The sequence below is a fragment of the Lagenorhynchus albirostris genome, chromosome X (assembly GCF_949774975.1).
Source record: "Lagenorhynchus albirostris chromosome X, mLagAlb1.1, whole genome shotgun sequence".
NCBI lineage: Eukaryota > Metazoa > Chordata > Mammalia > Artiodactyla > Delphinidae > Lagenorhynchus > Lagenorhynchus albirostris.
In genome coordinates, this window is record NC_083116.1 from 71,909,765 (window position 1) to 71,932,845 (window position 23,081).

Below are 23,081 nucleotides of genomic sequence, written 5' to 3' on the forward strand. Positions count from 1 at the left end.
ATTCATGGTCTTTTGTGTTTCCATACAAATGGTAAATTTTTTTGTTCTAGTCATGTGAAAAATGCCATTGGTAATTTGATAGGTTTTGCATGGAATCTGTAGATTGCTTTGGGTAGTATAGTCATTTTGATAATATTGATTCTTCCCTTCCAAGAATATGGTATAGCTCTCCATCTGCTTGTGTCATCTTTGATTTCTTTCATCAGTATCTTATAGTTTTCTGAGTACAGGTCTTTTGCCTCCTTCGGTAGGTTTATTCCTAGTTATTTTTTTTCTTTTTAATGCGATGGTAAATGGGATTGTTTCCTTAACTTCTCTTTCTGATCTTTCATTGTTAGTGTATAGGAATGCAAGAGATTTCTGTGTATTATTTTTATATCCTGCAACTTTACCAAATTCATTGATGAGTTCTAGTCCTCTGAGTATGCTTATTCCACCTGCCTGATTTGCTCTAGTATACTGAGAATGCCTATTCAACCTGCCTGACAAAGCCTGGCAACTGTCTTGTTTTATACTTGGCTTTATCTCTAGACTTAGAATTTTCGTTCATCTCTTTGAAGGGTTCTTGGGGCTCTCTGTATGTGAATGTCTGTTACCAACTCTTATTCAACGTTTTCTCCTAGCTTTATTGAGATATAATTGACATATAATATTGTATAAGTTTAAGGTGTATGGCATAGTGATTTTTATATATGTATGTACTGCAAAGTGATTATGGAAATAATGTTAAGACATTTGTCACCTCACATAGTTACAGTTTTGGGGAGGGATGAGGGAAATGGGTGAGGGTGGTGAAAGTGGACGAACCTCCTGTTCACCGTTGAGGCTGCCTTCTTGATGGTGAACAAAGTTTGATGCCACACTATGCTATCCTGCTCCTGACCTACAGCCTCCAGGGATTTCAGCTCTGTAGTACTTTTTCCTTCTTTCTCTCTCCTCAACTTCCTCTTTCCTTTTCCTTTTCTTTTCTTATTCTTTCTTTCTTAGAAATTAACTTTATTGAGATATACTTTACATACAATAAAATTCACACACTTTAAAAAACAGTTATTTATTCTTTGGCTGCATCGGGTCTTCGTTGCTGCATGCGGGCTTCCTCTAGTTGTGGCTAGTGGGGGCTACTCTTCGTTGCAGTGTGCGGGCTTCTCATTTTGGTGGCTTCTCTTGTTGTGGAGCATGGGCTCTAGGCATATGGGCTTCAGTAGTTGCAGCACGCAGGCTCCGTAGTTGCAGCACATGGGTCCTAGAGCACGCGGGCTTCAGTAGTTGCGGTGCGTGGACTCTAGGGTGCGTGGGCTTCAGTAGTTGTGCGTGGGCTCTGTAGTTGTGGCTTGCGGGCTCTAGAGCACAGGCTCAGTAGTTGTGGTACACAGGCTTAGTTGCTCCACGGCATGTGGGATCTTCCCGGACAAGGGATTGAACTTGTGTCCCCTGCATTGGCAGGCGGATTCTTAACCACTGTGTCACCAGGGAAGTCCAAAATTCACACACTTTAAGTGTATAGGTTGATGCTTTTTGTGTGTGTGTGTGTGTGTGTGTGTGTGTGTGTGTGTGGGCAAATGTAACCTGTATAACCGCCATTACAATCAAGAAATAGAACATTTTAATCTCAGAGAATTCTACCATACCCCTTTGCTGTCAATCTACCCACAACCCTCTACCCCAGTCAACCACTGTTCTGATTTCTGTCACTGCAGATTAGTTTATAAATGAAATCATTCAGTATATACTCTTTTTTCCTATGGTGTCCTTTTTTTTTTTGCGGTACACGGGCCTCTCTTGTGGCCTCTCTGGTTGCGGAGCACAGACTCTGTGGCCATGGCTCATGGGCCTAGCTGCTCCGCGGCAGGTGGGATCTTCCCGGACTGGGGCATGAACCTGTGTCCCCTGCATCAGCAGGCGGACTCTTAACCACTCTGCCACCAGGGAAGCCCCGCTATGGTGTCTTTCACTAAGCATAATCGTTTTGAGAGTCATCCATATTGTTTCATATATAAATAGTTAATTCTTTTTTATTGTTTAGTAGCATTCCACTGAATGACTAGATCACAATTTGTTTATTCATCAGTTGGTGGACATTTTCGACTATCGTGACTAAAGTTGCTATGAATATTCATGTATAAGTTTTAAGTGATTTAGGTTTTCATTTCTCTTGGGGAGAATATCTAGGAATGGATTTGCTGAGATGTAAAGTGCTTTTGTAACCAGGTTTTACAGATTATTTCCTTTTTGGAGGACAGGTTTTGAAAGGCCCAAATTCTTAATTTAAGAAACAGTAGCATCTGGGCTGGGGGTGTTTCCTAAAACTGTCCTGCTTGATTCAGAAAGAAAAAGTTCCTCATCTTGACAAGCACCAGGACCATACAAAATAGAAGGTGACTTAACATGGGAATAGCAAAAAGTTGAGTGTTGTTGAATAGTAGTACCAAGATAATTCAGGCCAGTTTTCCACCTCAACATGAGCGTTATTTCTTCTTAAAGAATGGCAACTGTTTATCAAGCTTTGGAACTCCCTTTCCTGTTGTTAATTTGAAGACAATTCTCCTTTTTCTAGATTTCTAACATCTTTGTATTTGCTCTAATGTAAATATCCTTATGGTCTATTAAAATAACCAAGTTTTGGGGCTTCCCTGGTGGCGCAGTGGTTGAGAGTCTGCCTGCCGATGCAGGGGACGTGGGTTCGTGCCCTGGTCCGGGAGGATCCCACATGCCGCGGAGCGGCTGGGCCCGTGAGCCATGGCCTTTGGGCCTGCGCGTCCGGAGCCTGTGCCCCGCAACGGGAGAGGCCAAAGCAGTGAGAGGCCGGCGAAAAAAAAAAATCCAAGTTTTTACTTTCTTTTTTCTGTTAAATCTGTGACAACTGTTAAGGAAGTAGGTATTAACAAGTTTGTATCATTAAATCTTCAGAAGCCAATGACAGTATATACTTTAGACCAGCCCTGTACAATAGAAATATAATGCGAGCTACAGTGTAATTTAAAAATTTCTAGTAGCCACATTTAAAAAGCAGAGAGAAACAGGTACAATTATTTTAAATAATAATAATAGTAATAATAATTTTGATACTCTGTTTATAGCCCTACACATCCAGAATATTATTTTAACATCTAATCAATATAGAAGATTACTGAGATATTTTACATTTTTTATACTAAATCTTTGAAATCTGGTGTGTACTTTACAATTATAGCCCATCTCAATTTGGACTAACGACATTTCAGGTGCTTAGTAATCACATGTGACTGCCATGTTAGACTGCAGGTCTAGACTGAAAAGTTTAGTAGGAAAACTCATCAAGATAATTGACTTTCATTGAATCTCAAAGGACTTTATTCATTTGAAAGCCTCCCTCAACAATTTTTTCCCATTCCTTTAAATGCCACAGTGGGATCCTCAGATTAGGAGTGATGGAATTATTAGGAAGTGTCCCAAGAGTGTGCCATGTAGCTCAGAGTCATAAGCACAGCGTCTGTTTGGCCTGTGCAGAAATCTTGTTGATATACTTGTTGGAGTCATCTGGTATGCACATATTAGGTAGAAATAATATAGTTTATGAAATAAAGAGACAGTGTTAACTAACAAAGTGGAACTTTGTTAGTATACCATACAGTGTGTTTCAAGCTCTGGCCCCTACATACCTTTCTAATGGTATTTCCTGTAATCTTCCTTTACCCTTTTTTCCAGCCATACATAACTACTTATGGTTATTTGAACCCATTGTGCTTTCCACACCTGCATGTTTTTTCCTTCTGTTTGGTATGTTGCCTGGCAAACTCTTAAGTGATCCATCAAGACCCACCTCAAATAGCACTCAGTGAAGCCTATTCTGCCATCCCTATATCCCAACTCTCAAACGGGTAGTTACTTAATTCTTCCTTTATATTTCTGTAGTGTCTTGCACTCACAGCACTTATTATTTTGTAAGTTTTCTCATTTTAATTCCTGTTAATATTGTGTGATCTGCTTGATGGTATAGACTGTTTCACTCATCTTTGTATTCCTAGTAAGTAAGATCCCTAGTATCTGCCTGATACCAAGCATTCAATAAATGTTTGTTGTATTAACTTTTACAAGGAGAAATATAGACACCAGCCAAAGCAGAAAGTACAGTTGTGGATTTTGTTCATGCTGTACTACTAATAGCTTTGATCTTGGGCAAGTTAATTAACTTTCCTGTAGCTTATTTTAATTAATTGTAAAATTAGAGTGGGTTACTAGAATTTTAAGGTGACTTAGAGCTCTAAAAAGTTGGTTGATTGATACATGTGTATACCATACATCTTGTGTGGAAATGTGTGTAAGCTCCTCAAGGGAGGGAACTGTGTCTTGTTTACATTATTCTTGGTGCTTAGCAGAATACTTGATTATCATTAAATGTTTATTGAATTAATGAATGAAATAACTCTTGTCTCATTCATTCATATTGCCCACAAGGATAGTAACACTGTCACCAGGAATGATGCTATATATTTCTGATGATGATTTGGAAATGCACATGGGCTCAGATAAAACTTTCCTGTGTTATTCTATCACCATCAAAAGCAGTTCATGGGGCTTCCCTGGTGGCGCAGTGGTTGAGAGTCCGCCTGCCGATGCAGGGGACACGGGTTCGTGCCCCGGCCCGGGAAGATCCCACATGCCGCGGAGCGGCTGGGCCCGTGAACCGTGGCCGCTGAGCCTGCGCGTCCGGAGCCTGTGCTCCACAACGGGAGAGGCTGCAACAGTGAGAGGCCCACGTGTCGCAAAAAAAAAAAAAAAAAAAAAAAAAAAAAGGCAGTTCATAAGATGCTTAATTGTTTATGACATTTTGCTTAGCAATCCTCTAAATAACTAGTGCATTCTGTTAGGAATGGAAAGGCTAAAGATATCTTGTGTGGAAGATTAGCCGTCATGCATTTGGTTTCATTAAATATTTGACGTCTTTTGCAAGCAAGTTTTATGTGTATTATGTGTAGTTTACAATAGTATAGAGAGAAGAAATCACAAAGACAGTTGAATCAACTTAGGTTTCTTTCTTCCTTCAAAGACCTCTTTGGTGAGAGTTGCTATAATGTACTCAGCTAATCCACTTCAACCTTCCAACTGTGTTGTTATAGTCTACTTACTGCATTCCCAACGTTTCTATGTATGTTTTTGGTCTGATTTAGATGTGAATCTACTGGGAAGGTGTCTTGGATAAGTCTGTCTTCAGTGCCTAGTGCATTGTTAACACTCAGTAAACAAGTTAATTAATTAAGTTGTTAAATAGACAGAAATAGCCTTTGGTAACCATGGTAACTAAAACAAAGCAGATATTAGCTGAATAGAAGACTCAGTCAAGAGCAGTAGGGTTCAGCTACAATGGGTAAGATGATGTAATGAGAATAAAAGAGTAATACATACAGATACTTTGTAAATATATACAGATGCTTAGGGGTAGGATTGGATGAATTGGCAAATTGAGATTGGTTATTGACCTTGCATTTTATAGGAGTGTGAAAGAAATAAAATACCAGATTCATTGCAACATTTATACAATGTGCATTTGGTTGAAAGGACTAAGTTGTGGCTTTTTTGAGATATTCCTCCTACTGCTATGGTTTGTTCAATGTAAGTATAATTCTACCCTTTAGTCTTTAAAGTTTAGTACCCTGGATGTGACTGGATGTCTTTCCTCACCAGAATCAAGTTGGAAATTCCTTTTTTGGTTAGCATGATATAGTCAGCTCTTGCCTTTTTACCTCCCGCCACCATCCAGCCAGTTGCCCTCCAAAATTTTACATAGCTTTATCTCCTAATGAGCCCAGGTCTAGGTTTGTTTCAGTCCCTGAGCCAGTTCTGTACAGGGCAAGAAAGAATAACAGTATTATGTTGTAGGGAAGAGACTCGTTTGGAATGAAGTCATACTGGCCATCAGATTTGAGATTTAACATGCTAGGGGCATACTGTAGGCACCTGTTGAGCTTTAGAACTGTATCTTTACTGACTGTCATGATTTTCATGGAGCGAGCCTGCCCTGTATCCTTTCCTAGTTGCTCTCCAGGACCAAGATGCTGCTCAGAACTACAATACACTGCTGTGAATAATTCTCTTGGAACTATGGTTCATGCAGTTTCATCTGACTTGTGCATTATGAATCGCTGCTTGGATTCTCTTGTGCCATACCCAGTTTGTCAGTTGGGTCCTCCTGGAACATTGTATATGAAAAATGATCGTCTCTCTGACCATTAGATAGAAAGTATGATTTACAGTGTGGTTTTATCTGTCACTAAACCTGTTTGTCCTGAGTTTGCTTGAGTTTTTTTGCCATGCCCTTTTGATACTGTTTTGGACATTTTGACTGTCCTCATTAAAAGTAGCCTCTGCTGGAATAGTTTTTCTTAGCTTACAGTCAGAATTATAGCTATTTTACGTTTGGTAGTGTATATATGTACATGCCACTCTCTCACTTTGTCCCAGCTTACCCTTCCCTCTCCCAGTATCCTCAACACTCTGAATGGTGTTGGCTCATTTTTTCTCTTTCTACTGTTTTTTAGTTGTCTCAGAGTCCTGGCAAGTCAGTTCTTCCAGACCTTTTCCAATAGGCCTAGTATAGTGGAAGGACAGGATTTCAAATTAGAAAGCCTGAGTTCAGCTCCTAGTTTGCTACTTCCTCTTTCTGTCACCTTTGAGAAGTCACTATACTTTGTTATATCTCAGTTCCTGCGTCTTATAAAAGTATCTCCTTTACAGAGTAGATTGATGATTAAATGAGAATGCATGTGAAAAAGCTTTGAGACTGTAAAGCATTATGCAAATGTTAATTTTATTGTCATTTTTGGTTCTTTTCTCACTGAAGAAATTGCAAGTAATCATTGTGATTTGGAGTAAAATCTTGAATTGACCCTGGCAAGTCTTTGAACTGCTTTGGCTTTTGAATGACTGGTTGAGTTGATGGAGGTCACTGGGAGAGACTTGGCAGGACTGTTGATAGATTTTTTTCCATGTTGTAACAGAAGCTCCCTTCCTCAAGGAAAGGGAAGAAGTTTATTTTCTATTATACTGTACCTAGAATGCTGTCTATCTAATCAGAATTAATTGGTACAGATTAACGTGGTTGCCTCAATAGAGTGACTCCCCAGTTTTAACTAGGATGCATCTCATTTAAATTAAATAGACTGGGGGCTTCCCTGGTGGCGCAGTGGTTGAGAGTCCACCTGCTGATGCAGGGGGCACGGGTTCGTGCCTCGGTCCGGGAGGATCCCACATGCCGCGGAGTGTCTGTGCCCATAAGCCATGGCTGCTGAGCCCGTGCGTCCGGAGCCTGTGCTCCGCAACGGGAGAGGCCACAATAGTGAGAGGCCCACAGATCGCAAAAAAAATTAAAAAAAAAATTGACTGCAATCATGTTGTAAATCATAGTTTATTTCGGTAGCCAGGAAGATAATTTAATCATTTTTTTCAAAATGTACAATATTGCCTGATATAACCTTAATACAGAGTGTTGTTTTCACATCTCAGGAATAGGCTGTATTTATAGAAGCTCTTTTCTGAGCTTCTCCCAGAAGCAAGTCTCTCCTTCATAGTGTAACTCTCAACCATTCAGCTATGTGATCTCTATTACTTACTCAGCTTTGCTGACTGCATTTTATCCTCAAGAACTGCAGTGCTCTCATTGCCTCAGCTGGTGTTAGTCAAGTTGCTCAACTGAATGACACTGAAAATATGTTTTGAAAGGACCAGAATTATTTTGACAAAGAATGAATTATATAAAATATTAAGAGAACATTCACAAATCAAAATTAACGCCTTCACAGTCTCATATACTATGTCACTAGGACTTATAATTGGTATTCTAATAAAATATATTTGGATTTTTTTTAAAAGGAAGTCAAATTAAAAAATTTATATTGGATTTTTTCTTTTCAAAAACATTTCAAGAAATCTGTTTTTAAAAGATATTTGGATTTTTAAAAACACTGTTTAAAAACTTTCCTAATTATTTTTTAAACTGAGGTATAATTGACGTACATTATATTAGTTTCAGGTGTACAACATAATGATTCAATATTCGTGTATATTACAAAATGATCAGCACAATAAGTCTAGTTTAACATCCATCACCATACATAGTTAGAAAATTTTTTTCTTGTGTTGATAACTTTTAATATTTACTCTTTTTTTTAAACATTTTTATTGGAGTATAATTGCTTTACAAAGGTGTGTTAATTTCTGCTTTATAACAAAGTGAATCAGTTATACATATGCATATGTCCCCATATCTCTTCCCTCTTGCCCCTCCCTCCCTCCCACCCTCCCTATCCCACCCCTCTACGTGGTCACAAAGCAACGAGCTGATCTCCCTGTGCTATGGGGCTGCTTCCCACTAGCTAGCTATTTTACGTTTGGTAGTGTATATATGTCCATGCCACTCTTTCACTTTGTCCTAGCTTCCCCTTCCCCCTCCCTGTGTCCTCAAGTCCATTCTCTAATAGGTCTGCGTCTTAATTCCCATCTTGTCCCTAGGTTCTTCATGACCAATTTTTTTTTTTTTTAGATTCCATATATATGTGTGAGCATACGGTATTTGTTTTTCTCTTTCCGACTTACTTCACTCTGTATGACAGACTCTAGGTCCATCCACCTCATGACAAATAACTCAATTTCGTTTCTTTTTATGGCTGAGTAATATTCCATTGTATATATGTGCCACATCTTCTTTATCCATTCATCTGTTGATGGACACTTAGGTTGCTTTCATGTCCTATCTATTGTAAATAGAGCTGCAATGAACATTTTGGTACATGACTCTTTTTGAATAGTGGTTTTCTCAGGGTATATGCCCAGTAGTGGGATTACTGGGTTGTATGGTAGTTCTACTTTTAGTTTTTTAAGGAACCTCCATACTGTTCTCCACAGTGGATGTATGAATTTACGTTCCCACCAACAGTGCAATTAGGGTTTCCTTTTCTCCACACCGTCTCCAGCATTTATTGTTTGTAGATTTTTTGATGATGGCCATTCTGACCGGTGTGAGATGATATCTCATTGTAGTTTTGATTCACGTTTCTCTAATGATTAATGATGTTGAGCATTCTTTCATGTGTTTGTTGGCAATCTGTATATCTTCTTTGGAGAAATATCCATTTAGGTCTTCTGCCCATTTTTGGATAGGGTTGTTCGTTTTTTTTGATATTGAGCTGCATGAGCTGCTTGTAAATTTTGGAGATTAATCCTTTGTCAGTTGTTTCATTTGCAAATATTTTCTCCCATTCTGAGGGTTGTCTTTTGGTCTTGTTTATGGTTTCCTTTGCTGTGCAAAAGCTTTGAAGTTTCATTAGGTCCCATTTGTTTATTTTTGTTTTTATTTCCATTTCTCTAGGAGGTGGGTCAAAAAGAATCTTGCTGTGATTTATGTCATAGTGTTCTGCCTATTTTTTCCTCTTAAGAGTTTGATAGTGTCTGGCCTTACATTTAGGTCTTTAATCCATTTTGAGTTTATTTTTGTGTATTGTGTTAGGTAGTGTTCTAACTTCATTGTTTTATGTGTAGCTGTCCAGTTTTCCCAGCACCACTTATTGAAGAGGCTGTCTTTTCTCCATTGTATATTCTTGCCTCCTTTATCAAAAATAAGGTGACCATATGTGCTTGGGTTTATCTCTGGGCTTTCTATCCTGTTCCATTGATCTATATTTCTGTTTTTGTGCCAGTACCATACTGTCTTGATTACTGTAGCTTTGTAGTATAGTCTGAAGTCAGGGAGCCTGATTCCTCCAGCTCTGTTTTTCTTTCTCAGGATTGCTTTTCGGGGTCTTTCGTGTTTCCATACGAATTGTGAGATTTTTTGTTCTAGTTCTGTGACAAATGCCAATGGCAGTATATTGGGATTGCATTGAATCTGTACATTGCTTTGGGTAGAATAGTCATTTTCACAATGTTGATTCTTCCAATCCAAGAACATGGTTATACCTCTCCATCTATTAGTATCATCTTTAATTTCTTTCATCAGTGTCTTATAATTTTCTGCATACAGGTGTTTTGTCTCCTTAGGTAGGTTTATTCCTAGATATTTTATTCTTTTTGTTGCAGTGGTAAATGGGAGCGTTTTCTTGATTTCCCTTTCAGATTTTTCATCATTAGTGTATAGGAATGCCAGAGATTTCTGTGCATTAATTTTGTATGCTGCTACTTTACCAAATTCATTGATTAGCTCTAGTAGTTTTCTGGTAGCATCTTTAGGATTCTCTATAGTATCATGTCATTTGCAAACAGTGACAGCTTTACTTTTTCTTTTCCGATTTGGATTCCTTTTATTTCTTTTTCTTCTCTGATTTCTGTGACTAAAACTTCCAAAACTATGTTGAATAATAGTGGTGAGAATGGGCAACCTTGTCTTGTTCCTGATCTTAGTGGAAATGCTTTCAGTTTTTCACCATTGAGGACGATGTTGGCTGTGGGTCTGTCATATATGGCCTTTATTATGTTGAGGAAAATTCCCTCTGTGCCTACTTTCTGCAGGGTTTTTATCATAAATGGGTGTTGAATTTTGTCGAAAGCTTTCTCTGCATCTATTGAGATGATCATATGGTTTTTCTCCTTCAATTTGTTAATATGGTGTATCACATTGATTGATTTGCGTATATTGAAGAATCCTTGCATTCCTGGGATAAACCTAACTTGATCATGGTGTATGATCCTTTTAATGTGCTGTTGGATTCTGTTTGCTAGTATTTTGTTGAGGATTTTTGCATCTATGTTCATCATTGGCCTGTAGTTTTCTTTTTTTGTGACATCTTTGTCTGGTTTTGGTATCAGGGTGATGGTGGACTCGTAGAATGAGTTTGGGAGTGTTCCTGCCTCTGCTATATTTTGGAAGAGTTTGAGAAGAATAGGTGTTAGCTCTTCTCTAAATGTTGCATAGAATTCTCCTGTGAAGCCATCTGGTCCCGGGCTTTTGTTTGTTGGAAGTTTTTTAATCATAGTCTCAATTTCAGTGCTTGTGATTGGTCTGTTCATATTTTCTATTTCTTCCTGGTTCAGTCTTGGAAGGTTGTGCATTTCTAAGAATTTGTCCATTTTTTCCAGGTTGTTCAGTTTATTGGCATAGAGTTGCTTGTAGTAATCTCTCATGATCCTTTGTATTTCTGCCGTGTTAGTTGTTACTTCTCCTTTTTCAATTCTAATTCTACTGATTTGAGTCTTCCTTTTTTTCTTGATGAGTCTGGCTAATGGTTTATCAATTTTGTTTATCTTCTCGAAGAACCAGCTTTTAGTTTTACTGATCTCTGCTATCGTTTCCTTCATTTCTTTTTCACTTATTTCTGATCTGATCTTTATGATTTCTTTCCTTCTGCTAAATTTGGGGTTTTTTTGTTCTCCTTTCTCTAATTGCTTTAGGTGTAAGGTTAGGTTGTTTGAGATGTTTCTTGTTTCTTAAGGTAGGATTGTATTGCTATAAACTTCCCTCTTAGAACTGTTCTTGCTGTATCCCATAGGTTTTGGGTTGTCGTGTTTTCACTGTCATTTGTTTCTAGGTATTTCTTGATTTCCTCTTTGATTTCTTCAGTGATCTCTTGGTTATTAAGTAGTGTATTGTTTAGCCTCCATGTGTTTGTATGTTTTACAGATCTTTTCCTGTAATTGATACCTAGTCTCATAGCGTTGTGGTCGGAAAAGATATTTGACACGATTTCAATTTTCTTAAATTTACCAAGGCTTGATTTGTGGCCCAAGATATGATGTATCCTGGAGAATGTTCCATGAGCACTTGAGAAGAATGTGTATTCTGTTGTTTTTGGATGCCATGTCCTATAAATATCAGTTAAGTCCATCTTGTTGAATGTATCATTTGAAGCTTGTGTTTCCTTATTTATTTTCATTTTGGATGATCTGTGCATTAGTGAAAGTGGGGTGTTAAAGTCCCCTACTATGCTGGTGTTTCTGTTGACTTGCCCTTTTATAGCTGTTAGTATTTGCCTTATATATTGAGGTTCTCCTTTGTTGGGTGCATAACTATTTACAATTGTTATATCTTCTTCTTGGATTGATCATTATGTAGTGTCCTTCATTGTCTCTTGTAATAGTCTTTGTTTTAAAGTCTTATTTTGTCTGATATGAGAATTGCTACTCCAGCGTTCTTTTGATTTCCCTTTGCATGGAATATCTTTTTCCATCCCCTCACTTTCAGTCTGTATGTGTTCCTAGGTCTGAAGTGGGTCTTTTTATACAGCATATATACGGGTTGTTGTTTTTGTATCCATTCAGCCAGTGTATGTCTTTTGGTTGTAGCATTTAATCCATTTACATTTAAGGTAATTATCGATAAGTATGTTTCTATTACCATTTTCTTAATTGTTTGGGGTTTGTTATTGTAGGTCTTTTCCTTCTCTTGTGTTTCCTGCCTAGAGAAGTTCCTTTAGCATTTGTTGTAATGCTGGTTTGGTGGTGCTGAATTCTCTTAGCTTTGGCTTGTCTGTAAAGGTATTAATTTCTCCATCAAATCTGAATGAGATCCTTGCTGGGTAGAGTCATCTTGGTTGTAGGTTTTTCTCCTTCATCACTTTAAATATGTTCTGCCCCTCCCTTATGGCTTGCAGAGTTTTTGTTGAAAGATCATCTGTCAAACTTATGGGGATTCCCTTGCATGTTGTTTGTTGTTTTTCCCTTGCTGATTTTAATATTTTTCTTTGTAATTAATTTTTGATAGTTTGAAATATGTGTCTTGGCGTGTTTCTCCTTGGATTTATCCTGTATGGGACTCTCTGTGCTTCCTGGACTTGATTAACTATTTCCTTTCCCCTATTAGGGAAGTTTTGAACTATAATCTCTTGCAATATTTTCTCAGTCCCTTTCTTTTCTCTTTTTTGTTTTTGTTTTTGTTTTGCGGTACGCGGGCCTCTCACTGATGTGGCCTCTCCCGTTGCGGAGCACAGGCTCCGGATGCGCAGGCTCAGCGGCCACGGCTCACGGGCCCAGCCGCTCCACGGCACGTGGGATCCTCCTGCACTGGGGCATGAACCCGCGCCCCCTACATCGGCAGGCGGACTCCCAACCACTGTGCCACCAGGGAAGCCCCTCAGTCCCTTTCTTTTTGTCTTCTTCTTCTGGGACCTCTGTAGTTCGAATGTTGGTGCGTTTAATATTGTTCCAGAGGTCTCTGAGACTGTCCTCAGTTCTTTTCATTCTTTTTTCTTTATTCTGCTCTGCACTAGTTATTTCCACTATTTTATCTCCCAGGTCACTTATCCGTTCTTCTGCCTCAGTTATTCTGCTATTGATCCCTTCTAGAGAATTTTTAATTTCATTTATTGTGTTGTTCATCACTGTTTGTTTGCTCTTTAGTTCTTCTAGGTCCTTGTTAAACGTTTCTTGTATTTTCTCCATTCTATTTCCAAGAATTTGGATCATCTTTACTATCATTATTCTGAATTCTTTTTCAGGTAGACTACCTATTTCCTCTTCATTTGTTTGGTGTGGTGGGTTTTTGCCTTGCTCCTTCATCTGCTGTGTGTTTCTCTGTCTTCTCATTTTGCTTAACTTACCGTGTTTGGGTTCTCCTTTTTGCAGGCTGCAGGTTCGTAGTTCCCATTGTTTTTGGTGTCTCCCCCAGTGGCTAAGGTTGGTTCTGTGGGTTGTGTAGGCCTCCTGGTGGAGGGGAGTAGTGTCTGTGTTCTGGTGAATAAGGCTGGATCTTGTCTTTCTGGTGGGCAGGTCCACATCTGGTGGTGTGTTTTGTTGTGTCTGTGGCCTTATTATGATTTTAGGCAGCCTCTCTGCTCCTGGGTAGGGTTGTGTTCCTGTCTTTTTAGTTGTTTGGCATAGGGTGTCCAGCACTGTAGCTTGCTGGTCGTGGAGTGAAGCTGGGTGTTGGTGTTGAGATGGAGATCTCTTGGAGATTTTCGCCGTTTGATATTACGTGGAGCTGGGAGGTCTGTTGTGGACCAGTGTCCTGAACTTGGCTCTCCCACCTTAGAGGCATAGCCCTGATGCCTGGCTGGAGCACCAAGAGCCTGTCATTCACACGGCTCAGGATCAAAGGGAGAATAAAAAGAAAGAAAGAAAGGGGAAGATAAAATAAAGTTATTAAAATAAAAAATAATTTAAAATTTTTAAGTAATAAAAAAAGAGGAGGAAAGAAATAGAGAGCAACCAAAGCAAACCAAAAAACAAATCCATCAATGATAACAAGTGCTAAATACTATACTAAAAACAACAGCAACAAAAAAAATGGACAGACAGAACCCTAGGACAAATGGTAAAAGCAAAGCTATGCAGAGAAAATCACACACAGAAGCACACATATACACACTCACAAAAAGAGAAAAAGGGAAAAAAATATATATCATTGCTCCCAAAGTCCACCTCATCAATTTAGGATGATTCGTTGTCTATTTAGGTATTTCACAGATGCAGGGTACATCAGGTTGATTGTGGAGATTTAATCCGCTGCTCCTGAGGCTTCTGGGAGAAATTTCCCTTTCTCTTCTTTGTTAGCACAGCTCCTGGGCTTCAGCTTTGGAGTTGGACCCACCTCTCTGTGTAGGTTGCCTGAGGGTATCTGTTCTTCGCTCAGACAGGACGGGGTTAAAGGAACAGCTGATTCGGGTGCTCTGCATCACTCAGGCTGGGGGGGAAGGGAGGGGTACGGAGTTTGGGGTGAGCCTGCGGCGGCAGAGCCCAGCATGACGTTGCAGCAGCCTGAGGCGGGCCATGTGTTCTCCCCGGGGAAGTTATCCCTGGATCCCGAAACCCTGGCAGTGGCGGGGTGCACAGGCTCCCGGGAGGGGCGGTGTTGATAGTGAACTGTGCTTGCACACAGGCTTCTTGGTGGCTGCAACAGCAGCCTTAGCGTCTCATGCCCCTCTTTGGGGTCCGCGCTGATAGCCGCGGCTTGCGCCCGTCTCTGGAGCTCCTTTATGTGCACTCTGAACCCTTCTCCTTGCGCACCAGGAAACAAAGAGGCAAGAAAAAGTGTTTTGCCTCTTTGGCAGCTCCAGATTCTTTCCTGGACTCCCTCCTGGCTACCTGTGGCATACTAGCCCCCTTCAGGCTGTGTTCACGCAGGCAACCCTAGTCCTCTCCCTGGGATCCGACCTTCGAAGCCCGAGCCTCAGCTCGCAGACCCCGCCCGCCCCGGCGGGTGAGCAGACAAGCCTCTCGGGCTGGTGAGTGCTGGTCGGCACCTATCTTCTGTGCGGGAATCTCTCCTCTTTGCCCTCTGCACCCCTGTTGCTGTGCTCTCCTCTGTGGCTCTGAAGCTTCCCCCCTCCGCCACCCGCTGTCTCCGCCCGCGAAGGGGCTTCCTAGTGTGTGGAAACCTTTCCTCCTTCACAGCTCCCTCCCAGAGGTCCAGGTCCCACTCCTGTTCTTTTGTGTCTGTTTTTTCTTTTTTCTTTTGCCATACCCAGGTAGGTGGGGAGTTTCTTGCCTTTTGAGAAGTCTGAGGTCTTCTGCCAGTATTCAGTAGATGTTCTGTAGGAATTGTTCCACATGTAGAGGTATTTCTGATGTATTTGTGGGGAGGAAGGTGATCTCCACGTCTTACTCCTCTGCCATCTTGAAACTTCTCCCAAGATTTACTCATAACAGTTTTAAAATATACAGTATAGTAATAACTATGGTTGCCATGCTGTATATTGCATCCCTATGACCTATTTATTTCATAACTGGAAGTTTGTACCTTTTGACTTCCTTTACCCATTTGGCCCCCCCTCCACTTCCTGCTTCTGACAACCACCAGTCTGTTTCCTGTATCTCTGAGCCTTTTTTTTAAAAAAAATGATTCCACATGTAAGTGAGATCATACGGTATTTGTCTTTCTCTGTGTGACTTATTTCACTTAGTATAATGCCTTTAAGGTCCATACCTGTTGCAGATGGCAAGATTTCATTCTTTTTTATCGCTGAATAACATTTTATTGTACATATTTAGCACATTTTTTTAAGCCATTCATCGATGGAGACTTAGGTTCTTTCCACATCTTGGCTATTGTAAATAATGCTGCAATGAACATGGGGTTGCACAGGTCTTTTCAGGTTAGTGTTTTCATTTTCTTCAGATAAATACCCAGAAGTGGAATTGCTGGATCATATGGTAGTCCTATTTTTAATTTTTTGAGGAACCTGCCTACTGTTTTCCATAGTGGCTGCACCAATTTACATTTCCACGAACAGTGTTGAGGGTTCCCTTTTCTCCACATCCCCACCATCACTTGTTATTGATTGTCTTTTTGTGATGGCCATTCTAACAGGTGTGAGGTGGTATCTCATTATGGTTTTGCTTTGCATTTCCTTGATGATTAATGATGTTGAACATCTTTTTTTTCATGTACCTGTTGGCCTTCACTGTGTTTTCTTTGGAAAAGGGTCTATTCAGGCATTTTTAAATTGGATTTTCTTTTGCTATTAAATTGTATGATTTCTTTATATATTTTGAATATTAAGCCCTTATCAGATATATGATTTGCAAATATTTTCTCCCAGTCTAAACTTTCCTAGTTCTGTTATCAATATTTTGAGCAAGGACTATAATATATATATATTTCTCAGCCTAATGCTTACCTAATCTTAGATGAATCAAGATATTTAATATTAGTCCTTCTGTTAACCAATTTATGGGATTAAGGAAGCTAGAGGGTTTTTTTTTCATATGTATCATTACTTGAGGCATATGAAATATGTATGGTATATTTTCCCTAATATCTTTGATCATGCAGTGGGTACTAAAGAGTCTATGAGCTTTAAAAAATGTTTGAGTGTATTTGAAAATAAGTTTCTTTGTGAAGTCTCTATGTGAATCTGTTTTCTGATATTTAACTGAAAAGTTTTCTTTTTAAAGAAATATTTTATTTATTTATTTATTTTTGGCTGCGTTGGGTCTTTGTTGCTGCTCGCGGGCTTTCTCTAGTTGCGGCGAGTGGGGGCTACTTTTTGTTGTGGTGTGCGGGTTTCTCATTGTGGTGACTTCTCTTGTTGCAGAGCATGGGCTCTAGGCACGCGGGCTCAGTAGTTGTGGCTTACGGGCTCTGGAGTGCAGGCTCAGTAGTTGAGGCGCACGGGCTTATTTGCTTCTGTAGAATGTTGGATCTTCCTGGACCAGGGCTCGAACCCGTACCTCCTGCATTGTTAGGCAGATTCTTAACTACTGTGCCACCAGCAAAGTCCTGAAGATTTTTCAGTTAGCAGATTTATTGTTTGTTGTAGCAGGTTAAAAACCTGTTTATTGTAGCAGATTAAAAATCTTCCAGAAGGTGCTCCTTATGGTATTGTTATGAATGTTAACAACATTCTTTTTAGTTAATGCTCAGAAATGTTGCAAGAAATTAGAGACATGTAGGTTATGGAGACCTCTGTTACACGAGTTTGGAAAAACCTCAATTTTGATAATATGAAAGGCATCAATTATGGTTCTACATCATGTTTGGGTTTTAAGGAATTCTATGGCCTAATAAGATTCAGCTATATCGGGTCTGGAGCTCAAGACCGTTTAGAAAATGGTGACATCATTTGTACAGATTCAGTAACTGGTTAATGTTGTTGCTAATTGAGCATGTCATTTTTTTTCTCTCAAAGTAAGGTCAAGACTTCAGCGTATGTCTGTCTAATGCTTTAAAGTATTAATAAGTATTTTAGTTTTACAGGGCATGTATCTAAGTCTCCCTTCAGAATTTCTACATTTTGTAATTTTGAAGACATTGTTAATTTCTCTTCTGTAGTTTTAAGATGACCTATAATAACATGACTATTTGTGAAGTCAATGCATTTTACTTTGAGAATGAGTAATGATGATTAAGTTATCAACAAGTGACTCCCAGGAAATACAAATGTTATTTGAAAATTATACTTTGCCTTTAGCTAGAATAAACTTTATCTCCAGTTTGGTTTTACTCTAAGGAGTATTGAAGTTTCTCCATGCTGTATTCATTTGACAAAAGGTCTAGGAACAGATTTCAGAATGATTTGCTACTTTCAGCCAGTGGTGATAGTTCACAGCACTTTTATCATTTATTGTTATTTCAGAAATGGTTGAAAACCTGCTTATAAAAGACGGTTCATCTATGATACCTGAGACAATTGATAGACTCTTCGCGGACATAGCAAATATCAACAGGGAGTCTATGGCTGAAATGCAGGACTCTCAGGTTGGTATTTTGTTTATAAGTTTTGATGATTTTGTTTATAAGTTTTGATGATTCACTGTTTTAATTAATGTATAAGTAAAAAAATAGACTTCATGATTAACATGAAATCTAAATACATGGAAATCAAGCCTAATGGCACATTTAGGGAAAATACTGTTTTAGAAACCAATGGAAAAATATGCCTCAAATTTAATATGTACTATTTAATCTGTCTAGGCTTCAGTTTTCTCATCTGTTAAAAGGAGCATAATAAAACCCACCTCCCAGTGTTGTTGTGAATAGTAAACAAAATAACATATTTAAGGTCCTGGGTGCATAGCAGTTAGTCACTTAATAATAGTTCTTGGGCTTCTCTGGTGGCACAGTGGTTAAGAATATGCCTGCCAACGCAGGGGACATGGGTTCGAGCCCTGGTCCTGGAAGATCCCACATGCCACGGAGCAACTAAGCCCGTGTGCCACAATAAGATAAGCCACTATGATGAGAAGCCTGCACACCACAACGAAGAGTAGCCTCTGCTCGCTGCAACTAGAGAAAGCCTGCGCACAGCAGTGAAGACCCAACACAGCCAATAAATAAAATTAATACATAAAAAAAATAATAATGTTCTCTTTTCCTTCCTTCTTCAGCAAAGTAAGAAACTACATGGTACTTGGTAGTGGGGAACTCAGTTGAATATAAGGCTTCAGTGGTGCTTTTTTGGGTTTTTTTTTCTAGTGTTTAATTGGAGGTCTGTCACTTAATTTAGAAATTGCCTTGAGGTTCTGAAATACTTTTGGGAATGTTTACCTTGGGCAGATCCTTCCATTTTGGTGATTGCACACATGGAAAGGTGAGAATAAAGTTTGTTGTAAATACGTCTCATATATATATAACTTTATATGTAATTCATATGCCATATAATTTACCCATTTGAAGTGTACAATTCAGTGATTTTTAGTATTTCACAGAGTTGCGCACCCATCACCACAGTTAACTTTAGAACATTTTCATCACCTCCAAAAGAAACCTTGCACCCATTCACAGACACTCTCCATTTCCTCCTCTCTCCTCCAGCTCTAGGCAACCTCTAGTTTACTTTCCATCTCTGTGGATTTGCCTATCCTGGACATGTTATATAAATGGAATCATACAGTATGTGGTCTTTTGGGACTGACTTCTGTCACTTAGCATAATGTTTTCAAGGTTCTTCCATGTTGTAGCATGTATCTGTACTTCATTACTTTTATTTTTAATTCTAATTTCCATTTGAAAGCTTGAGTTTTATTTATTGATTGATTGGCTGCGTTGGGTCTTCATTGATGAGCGTGGGCTTTCTCTAGTTGTGGCGAGCGGGGGGCTACTCTTTGTTGTGGTGTGAAGGCTTCTCATTGCGGTGACTTCTCTAGTTGTAAAGCACCGGTTCTAGGCACGCGGGCTTCGGTAGTTGTGGCTCGTGGGCTCTAGAGCACAGGCTTAGTAGTTGTGGCACATGGGATTAGTTGCTCTGCGGCATGTAGGATCTTCGCAGAGCAGGGCTCGAACCCATGTCCCCTGCATTGGCAGGCAGATTCTTAACCACTGCGCCACCAGGGAAGTCCCATGTACTGCATTACCTTTTATGGCTGATAATATTCCATTCTTCGGATATATCATGTTTTGTATATCCATTCAACCGTTGATGAACGTTTGGGTTGTTTACACCTTTCGGCTACTATGAATGATGCTGCTATGAACATTCATGTACAGGTTTTTATGTTTTTATTTCTCTTAGGTATATACCTAGAAGTGACATTGCTGGTCATATGGTAACTCTGTTTAAATTTTGAGGAACTGCCAGATTGTTTTCCAAAGTGACTGTACCATTTTACATTCCCACCGGCAGCATATCAAATTGGGTCAAAAATTGACCCAGTTTTTCCACATCATCACCAATACTTATTATTAGCTTTTTGATTATAGCCATCCTAGTGAGTGTGAAGTAGTATCTCATTGTGTTTGTTTTATTTTTAGTTGTGGTAAAGTATACATAATGTAAAATTTACCATCTTAACTATTTTTAAATGTAAAATTCAGTAGTATTGAATACATTCACATCGTTTTGCAACCAATCTCCAGAACTCTTTTCATCTTGCAAAACTGAAATTCTATACCTATTAAACAACAACTCCCAATTCTCCCTTTCCCCCAGACCCTGGCAACCACAATTCTACTTTCTATCTCTATAAGTTTGACTACTCTTGGTACTTCATATAAGTGGAATCATACAGTATTTCTCACATTGTGACTGGCATATTTCACTCAGTATAATGTCCTCAGATTTATCCATGGTGTAGTATGTGTCAGAATTTCTGCCTTCTTTTTTTCCCCTCCCCCAGAATTTCTGTCCTTTTTAAGGCTTCATAATATTCCTTTATGTGTACATACCACATTTTGTTTATCTATATATCAGTCCATAGATACCTGAACTGCTTCCACCTTTTGGCTTTTGTGAATAATGCAGCTATGAACATGGGTATAAAAGTATCTGTTCAAGTCCTTGCTTTCAATTCTTTTGGGTATATACCCAGAAGTGGAATTGCTGGATCATCTGGTAATTCTATTTTTTTTTTTTTGAGGAACTGCCATACTGTTTACCATAGTGGCTGCACCATTTTAAATTCCCATCAGTAGTGCACAAGGGTTCCAGTTTCTCTGCATCCTTACCAACACTTGTTATTTCTATTTTTTGATAGTAGTCATCCTAATGGGTGTGAGGTGGTATCTCATTGTGGTTAATTTGTTTCCCTGATGGCTGATGATGTTGAGCATCTTCTCATGTGCTTATTGGTCATTTGCATATTTTATTTGGAGAAATATCTATTAAGATCCTGTGCCAATTTTTAAACTGAGTTGTCTTTTTATTATGAGTAGTAGGAGTTCTTTATATATTACAGATACAAGTCACTTATCAGATACGTGACTTGCAAAATATTTTCTCCCATTCTGTGAGTTATCTTTTCACTTTCTTGATTGTATCCTCTGAAGTAAAAAAGTTTAAAATTTTGTAAAAGTCTAACTTATCAAGTCTTTCTTTTACTGTTTATACTTTCGGTGTCATATCTAAGGAGGCTTTTCCTAACCCAAGGTCGTGAAGACTTACTGTTATGTTTTCTTCTGAGAGTTTTATAGTTTTAGTTCTTACCTTTAGGTTTATGATCCATTTTGAGTTTACTTTTGCATATCATATGAGGAAGGGATCCAAATTCATTCTTTTGCATGTGGATATCAAGCTGTCCCAGTATGTTTGTTGACTGTTCTTTCCCCATTAAATTTGTGTTAGTATCCTTATCAAAAATCAATTGACCATAAATATGAGGGTATATTTCTGGATTCTCAGGTCTATTCCATTGATCTATATGTCTGTCCTTATGCCAGTACTACACTCTCCTGATTATTGTAGCTTTGTAGAAAGTTTTGAAATTGGAAATGTGAGTCCTTTAACTTTGTTCTTCTCTTTTAAGATTCTTTTGACTATTCTGGGGTCCCTTGAATTTCCATATGAAATTTAGGATCTGCTTGCCAATTTCTGCAAAGAAGACAGCTGGAATTTTGATGGGTAGTGCATAAATCCATAGATCAATTTGGGGAGTATTGCCAACTTAACAATATTAAGTGTTCTAAGCCATAAAATGGCGTGTCTTTCCATTTATTGTTTAATTTTTCAGCGTTTTTAGTTTGGAGTGTAAGTTTTGTAGTTTTTTGTTAAATTTTCTACGTTTCATTTCTTTTGATGTTATCATAGATGTACTGTTTTCGTAATTTAATTTTCAGATTATTCATTGCTAATGTAATTGTTTTTCGTGTATTGATCTTGTATCCTGCAACCTTGTTAAATTTGTTAATTAGTTCTAAAGTTGTTAGTGTATTTTTTTACATAGAAGTCTCTTTTTAGAATGCTCAACATCATTAATCATTAGAGAAATGCAAATCAAAACTACAATGAGATATCATCTCACACCGGTCAGAATGGCCATCATTAAAAAATCTACAAACAATAAATGCTGGAGAGGGTGTGGAGAAAAGGGAACCCTCTTGCACTGTTGGTGGGAATGTAAATTGATACAGCCACTATGGAGGTTCCTTAAAAAACTAAAAATAGAACTACCATATGACACAGCAATCCCACTACTGGGCATATACCCTGAGAAAACCATAATTCAGAAAGACTGATGTACCACAATGTTCATTGCAGCTCTATTTACAATAGCCAGGACATGGAAGCAACCTAAGTGTCCATCAACAGATGAGTGGATAAAGAAGATGTGGCACAGATATACAATGGAATATTACTCAGCCATAAAAAGAAAAGAAATTGAGTTATTTGTAGTGAGGTGGGTGGACCTAGAGTCTGTCATACAGAGTGAAGTAAGTCAGAAAGAGAAAAACAAATACCATATGGTAACACATATATATGGAATCTAAAAAAAAAAAAGTTCATGAAGAACCTAGGGGCGAGACGGGAATAAAGTCGCAGACCTACTAGAGAATGGACTTGAAGATACGGGGAGGGGGAAGGGGAAGCTGGGACAAAGTGAGAGAGTGGCATGGACATATGTACACTACCGAATGTAAAATAGATAGCTAGTGGGAAGCAGCCACATAGCACAGGGAGAACAGCTCGATGCTTTGTGACCACCTAGAGGGGTGGGATAGGGAGGGTGGGAGGGAGGGAGAGGCAAGAGGGAAGAGATATGGGGACATATGTATATGTATAACTGATTCACTTTGTTATAAAGCAGAAACTAACACACCATTGTAAAGCAATTATAATCCAATAAAGATGTTAAAAAAAAGGAAGTCTCTTTTTAGATTATAACCTCTTTTTACTCTGTTAAGTTGTTAGTGAAAAGAGGTTATGAGGTTCAGAGTAAGAGTCTTGGTCTTATTTTGCAAGAAGTTCTGTTTGGTTTTAGAAGTACCTTGAATTTTTCTTTTCTAGAAAGCCTAATCATCATATTATTTA

The 23,081-nt window shown here is 38.8% G+C and overlaps 1 protein-coding gene across 1 annotated transcript in view; it reads left to right on the top strand.

Annotated features, from left to right (window-relative positions):
• TEX11 (testis expressed 11) overlaps positions 1-23,081 on the top strand; it is a 353,939-nt gene that overhangs the window by 14,928 nt on the left and 315,930 nt on the right. Inside the window, exons 4-5 of the mRNA XM_060137334.1 lie at positions 14,365-14,380; positions 17,976-18,097. Of these exons, the coding sequence (XP_059993317.1) occupies positions 14,365-14,380; positions 17,976-18,097 (138 nt within the window). The remainder of the gene's footprint in view (positions 1-14,364; positions 14,381-17,975; positions 18,098-23,081) is intronic.